Here is a 7,013-nt window from a genome sequence, read left to right on the forward strand (position 1 = left end):
ATGACATGATCCGAACAGTGACCCCAAAACCATGACATGATCCAAACAGTGACCCTAAAGCTGTCACACGATCCGAACAGTGACCCTAAAACCATGACATGATCGGAACAGTGACCCGAAAACCATGACATGATCCGAACAGTGACCCTAAAACCATGACATGATCCGAACAGTGACCCTAAAACCATGACATGATCCGAACAGTGACCCTAAAGCTGTGACACAATCCGAACAGTGACCCTAAAACCCCAACATGATCCGAAGCGCGAGTCTGTGATCCGTAACATCCCTAATTTTAGTTCATTAATGTGATAATTAAAATGTTATAAATATGAGCTCCTCTTAGTTTAAATAACTGTTGTGAAAAACTGGTTTATGGAAATGTTATTATTTTATAAATCATGTAAAATCCCACAGAATCAGTTTAGTGTTCTGGCTGTGAAAATCAGCCCAACAGAACTCCTGACCGCCTCTTTACTGCACTCCATACCTGCTGAGACAACATCTCACCTGCACACCTGCTGCACCTCCAGGTTGATCTGATCTCTGATCAAAGGAGGTTCTAAGATCAACTAAAGGACATAAACGTCTCTGCCTCATCTGATGATCAGAAAAGCTGACGACGACGACCAGAAGAGACCAGCAGACACCGGGAAACCGATTCAGACCTTCAGGTCTCCACCTATAGAGCCACCAGCTGATCCAGAGTCCAGCAGCCCGCCTCGTTTCTAACCACTGTCCTTCAGGTTCTGCATCGTCCTCAAAGCCCCGACAGTTCAGACTCCACCGCTCCTCTGAACCTGACCGTTCTGGTCCAAATGAGACGTCTGCTGGTTCATGCAAACATGCAGATCAGAAGCTGAACTTCTGTGATCCCACAGCGATGGAGTGATCCGCTCAGATCAGCCTCGTCCAATGAAAACCGGATCTTCAGGAGGAAGACCCTTTGACCTGCTTCTTTAACGGTTTGATTCCTGTTTCGTTGGTCACTTTGGAACTGAATGATCTGTTCAATAACTGAATAGGGATAATGTCTGGTGTTTCTGAGACCAGCAGGTTCTGCAGAACTTTGGGACTCTTTTGGACCGGAACACTGAGAACTCTTTGGTTAATGCAGGATTTGTGAGCTTCGTGATCAAACTCTTCAGTCATGATTTAGGGTAAATCCTTGGTTCCGTTCCTGTCTGCTCGTGTCGCAGGTGTAGAGAGGAGGAGGTGACCTGAGGAGGTCCCTGAGGAGGTCCCTGAGGAGGCTCCTGGGGAGGTCCCGCTCCTCTCAGGACAGCAGGTCTTCGCTGCTCTGGACGCTGGAGCTCAGCTGCTGCTCTCACAGCTTTTGCTCATTCAGCGTCTCACAAACGTGTTAGCAGCTAACGTTCGAGTCCCGGCTCAGCTTGGACCCCCCGCCCCCAGGGTCAATACCTGCCCCCCCCGGGACGACTCCCGCGTGTGTTTTCAACTCTCACCTGTCGCTCACGTGAGAACTTAGAGAATCCTGACGACAAACATTCTCCACGAGCTCGGCTAACTGCTAGCCACCGAGCTGGCTATTAATAAACAAGCTAGGCGGCTACCGCCAGGATCCTCTCGGGGAGCCGTACCTGAACGCCGCAGCCCACACCTGGTCACGCGCGCCCGCAGCGCGTCCGCACCTCAGCGCTGCTCCAACCTGCGCGGCGGGCAGACATGAAAGCAGCTGTTGTTGCTAAATATCAATGTCGCTTTAGCTTCTCTGCTCCTGATCTTCTCGCACTGCCGCGAGGTCTCGCGAGATCTGCGGAGGGGTGAGCGAGTGCAAATGAGACCGCCAACAGCCGAAACATTCACATAAACCGTAATTACACAGAAAATAATCACGTTTTATTAGAAATAAAGAAATTACAAAGAAAAGATCCACCAATAAATACATCTAAATCCCGTTTCTTGTTCGGTTCATCCGGCTGAAAAGTATTTTTGATAATAAACCAAGGAGCGTTTAAACTGGGAAAAAGCAAATACCACCATCCATAAATTCATTATAACTGGAGGAAGTTTCATATAAAATCTTACATGAAATTTATTCAAAGATACACTGAAGAGATTTCAAATAAGATTGATAAATCTTGTGTTTTTGTCACTCAAGTATAGACAATTAACCCATTTTCTCTGTTTCTACACCAGAAGCATGTGGTATTAGGTAGAATTTATAATAACAAATACTGAATGTTAATATAAGAATGAATATTTATGATTTTGTTAAGAAAAACAAATTTTGTTCTTCAGCTGTTTATTATTTGGGGAAAATTCCACATTTACAATTGTAGATGGTCAAAACCTTATTTTAATTTATCTGGACTGTAAATCATATTACAAAACAATAGAAAACATCTGAAGGCTTCAAGAACATTCCATCTTTGAAGTAACTGCGTATTTTATGGCTTTTTAAGTTCATATACATCTATTGTAACCCTCTGGTTTGTCATTGTTGTGTGTTGATGCTCTGTGCTTGTAGTGTTTTCTTTTACCTATTGTTCAAAATAAAGTTCAGTTAAAAAATATTGAAGAGTAAAATGAACAAATTAGAAATTGTATGTTAATTTTTCAGACGAAAACACTGATTTAGATACAAAAAAACTAAAAATCTTGAATGGAGGTAAAAATAGTTTATAAAAATGTTTTCTAAATGCAACTATAGAATAATAATTAGGATTAGAATTACAACTGTAATTTTAAATGAATATCGTTGTGTTTCTACTCAATGATTTACAATAGTCAGTGTAAACCTTCTCTTATTAGATATAAAGAAGATGAACAAATAATAGGACTGCATGGTGGCGCAGTGGTTAGTGCTCTTGCCTCACAGCGAGAAGGCCCCGGTTCGACTCCCGGCTGGGACCTTTCTGTGTGGAGTTTGCATGTTCTCCCCGTGCATGCGTGGGTTTTCACCGGGGACTCCGGCTTCCTCCCACCATCCAAAAACATGCTTCATAGGTTAATTGGTGACTCTAAATTACCCCTAGGTGTGAATGTGAGAGTGAATGTGTGTGTGATTGAGGCCCTGAGACAGACTGGAGACCTGTCCAGGGTGAACCCCGCCTTCGCCCTTCAGTAGCCGGGATAGGCTCCGGCACCCCCGCGACCCCGAAAGGGAAGAAGCGGACAAGAAAATGAATGAATGACTGAACAAATCCTATATTTGTGATAAGAAAATGGAATTCACTACATTTTTAGAAAATGTTTTTACACTATTTTTTCACACTGATGCTAAAATATTACCATAATTTTAACATCTATTTAAATGTTTGTCTATTTTGAAAACTTGTGAAGCACTTTGTGACTTCTGCTCTGTGAAAGGTGCTTTATAAACAATATTTACATTAAAAATGTTTTAGTTTATGATTTTTTATTACAATAACTCCAGGACAAAATATTTTTTTCTTTTTAATTACAAAAATATTTTTTTTTTATTTCACACTTAAATAAATACAGTAAAAGTTGATCTGAGGTTCCACATGTGTTTGTGTGTGACAGATCTGAATTCTGTCCTCAAACATTTCAGTTCCTGTTTTCTTCAAAGTCCAGCAGAGCAAAGTGGGAGTCCAGTCTGACTCTGAACAATGGTTCCATTTCCAGGTCTGTCCAGTCACACGTGTCAAACGTGCGGCTCTTCCAGCAGGCAGGTTTCTGGCCAGAGTCCAGACCGAGGGCCCCTTCAGTCCACCTCCTCAATAGTGGGCCCCTGGCTGTGGTCCCGCGCCTGCTCTCTGCAGGAAGTGCTGGGCATCCCTCCCTGATACAGCTTGCTGATGATGGGGTTGCACACCTTCTCCAGCTCTCTCTGCTTGTGCTGGTACTCGTCTTTGTCGGCCAGCTGGTTGTTCTCCAGCCAGGCGATGGTCTGGTCGCACTTGTCCAGCACCGTCTTCCTGTCCTCTGGGCTGATTTTATCCTTCAAGCTGTCGTCCTGCACGCTGCTCTTCAGGCTGAAGGCCAAGGCCTCCAGGGAGTTCTTGGCAGCGATTTTGTCCCTCTGCTCCTCGTCCTCGGCCTTGTACTTGTCAGCCTCCTGCACCATCCTCTCGATGTCCTCTTTGCTCAGGCGGCCCTTGTCGTTGGTGATGGTGATCTTGTTCTCCTTGCCGGTGCTTTTGTCCGCCGCCGACACGTTCAAGATGCCGTTGGCGTCGATGTCGAAGGTGACCTCGATCTGAGGGACCCCTCGTGGAGCAGGTGGGATTCCCGTCAGCTCAAACTTGCCCAGCAGGTTGTTGTCCTTGGTCATGGCTCTCTCGCCTTCGTAGACCTGGATCAGGACCCCGGGCTGGTTGTCGGCGTAGGTGCTGAACACCTGGGTCTGTTTGGTGGGGATGGTGGTGTTGCGTTTGATCAGGGCCGTCATGACTCCTCCGGCCGTCTCGATGCCCAGGGACAGAGGCGCCACGTCCAGCAGCAGCAGGTCCTGAACGTTGCCCGAGGTGTCGCCCGACAGGATGGCGGCCTGCACGGCGGCGCCGTAAGCCACCGCCTCGTCCGGGTTGATGCTCTTGTTCAGCTCCCGGCCGTTGAAGAAGTCCTGCAGGAGCTTCTGGATTTTGGGGATCCGGGTGGAGCCTCCCACCAGGACCACGTCGTGGATCTGCCCCTTGTCCATCTTGGCGTCCCTCAGGGCTTTCTCCACCGGCTCCAGCGTTCCCCGGAACAGGTCGGAGCACAGCTCCTCGAAGCGAGCTCTGGTGATGGCGGTGTAGAAGTCCACGCCCTCAAACAGAGAGTCGATCTCCACGCTGGCCTGGGAGCTGGAGGACAGGGTCCTCTTGGCCCTCTCGCAAGCTGTGCGCAGCCTCCTCAAGGCTCTCTTGTTCTGGCTGATGTCCTTCTTGTGTTTCCTCTTGAACTCCTCCACAAAGTGGTTGACCATGCGGTTGTCAAAGTCCTCCCCGCCCAGGTGAGTGTCTCCGGCCGTGGCCTTCACCTCAAAGATGCCGTCTTCGATGGTCAGGACGGACACGTCGAAGGTGCCTCCTCCCAGGTCAAAGATCAGCACGTTCCTCTCTCCCGACTTGCCCTTGTCCAGACCGTAGGCGATGGCGGCCGCCGTGGGCTCGTTGATGATCCTCTGGACGTTGAGCCCCGCGATGACGCCGGCGTCTTTGGTGGCCTGTCGCTGGGAGTCGTTGAAGTACGCCGGCACTGTGATGACGGCGTTGGACACCTTTTGGCCCAGGTAGGCCTCGGCGATCTCCTTCATCTTCACCAGGACCATGGAGGAGATCTCCTCGGGGAAGAAGCTCTTGTTCTCTCCTTTGTACTCCACCTGGATTTTGGGCTTCCCTCCTTCTGAAACCACCTTGAAGGGCCAGTGCTTCATGTCGGCCTGCACCACCGGCTCATCGAACCTCCGCCCGATCAGCCTCTTGGCGTCAAACACCGTGTTGCTGGGGTTCAGAGCCACCTGGTTCTTGGCCGCGTCTCCGATCAGCCTCTCCGTGTCGGTGAAGGCCACGTAGCTGGGGGTGGTCCTGTTGCCCTGGTCGTTGGCGATGATTTCCACTTTTCCGTGCTGGAAAACGCCCACGCAGGAGTAGGTGGTGCCCAGGTCGATGCCGATGGCCACGTTCTTTGCTGCAGACATCTTTGCTGGAGGACTCTGTGCTGGAAAGACGCGCAGACACAGATGGGAGGAAACGTTACAAACAGGAACTTCTCCAGCAGCTCGGACAGCTTCTGATGCTTCCACAGAGTCTAGAAACAAGCCAGTCCCAGCGTCAGAGCTCGGACTTCATCTACAAGGAGGATTCAGTCACTTCTGGCTCTCACTCATCTGCTCTGCTCTCTCATCTTCAAAGGATCACATCAGGGCTTCCCTTTTCTACTTCCATCTACTAAACAGCTCCAAAGCTTTGGTCCTTCACACTAAAGAAAGTTTACTGTCATTGTAAAACGCTGCTCATCAAAGTCTCCCCTTTTCTCCGGATCAAAGCTTTTCCTCCACTTTCCCGCCTTTCCTCTAGAAAGAATGACAGAAATCCTTACCGTAGAGTGTTGATGGAGTGATCTGTGAAGAGGAAGGATCTTCTCTTCTTCTCTGGATCTTCTCTGCGCTCTGATCTCTTTCTCTAACTGGCTCTGCTCTCGGATCAGCCGCTTTATATCAGCGGAGCTCACAGCCTGGAGGCTTCGAGACGCTTCACGAACCAAACGGTCAAGTCGGAGGGAGACTCGGGAGCGGCTTCCGGTTTGGCCCTTCACAATAAGATGTTTCCGGTTGGGCGGGCCTTTCCGTCAGTAAGCCTCGACATTCAGGAGTCTTATTGTGAAACTGGATCGGGACCACGTGACGCAGCTTGACGGGAACTTTCTGGAATCGACGAGAGAAGAGAAGAAGCTTCACGATCACCGACATTCTAAACTTTATTACATAAAAGTTTAATATTAACACTATTCTTGGGCACGAGCAGATAAACATTAAAATTATTACTTTTGTGCTTCTCAAAATGATCTTCAAAAACAAAATAAGGCAGAAAACTAAAACAAAGAAAATACTGGCTTAAATATGACTAATATCTTTATGTCTTATAATATATATATATATGAAATACTTTGGTTTTATAAAGCGTTAATATATTTATTATGTGATAAATATGTATTTTTGTATAGGCCTACACATTTATATTATCAACATGTTCTTAAATTGATTTACATCTACATAGAAAACATACAATAATACAATAAAGACACGATAATAGGTTTCTTTAAATAATTAACCATATTATGCAATAATGTGTATTGTATAATGTAATTTTATTTGATTTATTTAATCACTGACTGTCAACAATACAACAAAATCTCACAGATTTATCAAACTTATTACAGAAATAATGAAATGAATTGATTAAAACCAAAGTAAAATGAACATAAATGTAAAATGAAAACATTTGTGTGTCATAATAATAATTAGATCTTATTATCCCTGAATCTTATTGGTGCTTTTTATTCAGGGATAATAAGATCTAATTCTACACAACGGATATGAG

At 46.5% G+C, this 7,013-nt stretch overlaps 2 protein-coding genes across 4 annotated transcripts in view; both read right to left on the minus strand.

Moving 5' to 3' along the window:
* sh2b1 (SH2B adaptor protein 1) overlaps positions 1 to 1,782 on the minus strand; it is a gene marked incomplete in the record, with an annotated part of 15,652 nt that extends 13,870 nt beyond the window's left edge. The window contains 1 exon segment of one of the 2 annotated variants that reach the window (XM_024262262.2): positions 1,602 to 1,782. 2 annotated transcript variants of the gene reach the window in all.
* Positions 1,783 to 3,407: 1,625 nt separating this feature from the next.
* LOC112139447 (heat shock 70 kDa protein 1) lies at positions 3,408 to 6,215 on the minus strand. 2 transcript variants are annotated; one of them, XM_024262257.2, is made up of 2 exons: positions 6,013 to 6,215; positions 3,408 to 5,626 (listed from the first exon to the last, which is right to left on the minus strand). In XM_024262257.2, exon 2 carries the CDS (start codon positions 5,609 to 5,611, stop codon positions 3,692 to 3,694), a length of 1,920 nt encoding a protein of 639 aa, XP_024118025.1. In that variant the 5' UTR covers positions 5,612 to 5,626; positions 6,013 to 6,215; the 3' UTR covers positions 3,408 to 3,691. The 2 variants fall into 2 exon arrangements, with proteins under 2 accessions (XP_024118025.1, XP_024118024.1); XM_024262256.2 differs by having other exon boundaries at positions 3,408 to 5,631; positions 6,013 to 6,214.
* Between the last annotated feature and the right edge of the window lie 798 nt (positions 6,216 to 7,013).

The sequence above is a fragment of the Oryzias melastigma genome, linkage group LG17 (genome assembly GCF_002922805.2).
Source record: "Oryzias melastigma strain HK-1 linkage group LG17, ASM292280v2, whole genome shotgun sequence".
Lineage (NCBI taxonomy): Eukaryota > Metazoa > Chordata > Actinopteri > Beloniformes > Adrianichthyidae > Oryzias > Oryzias melastigma.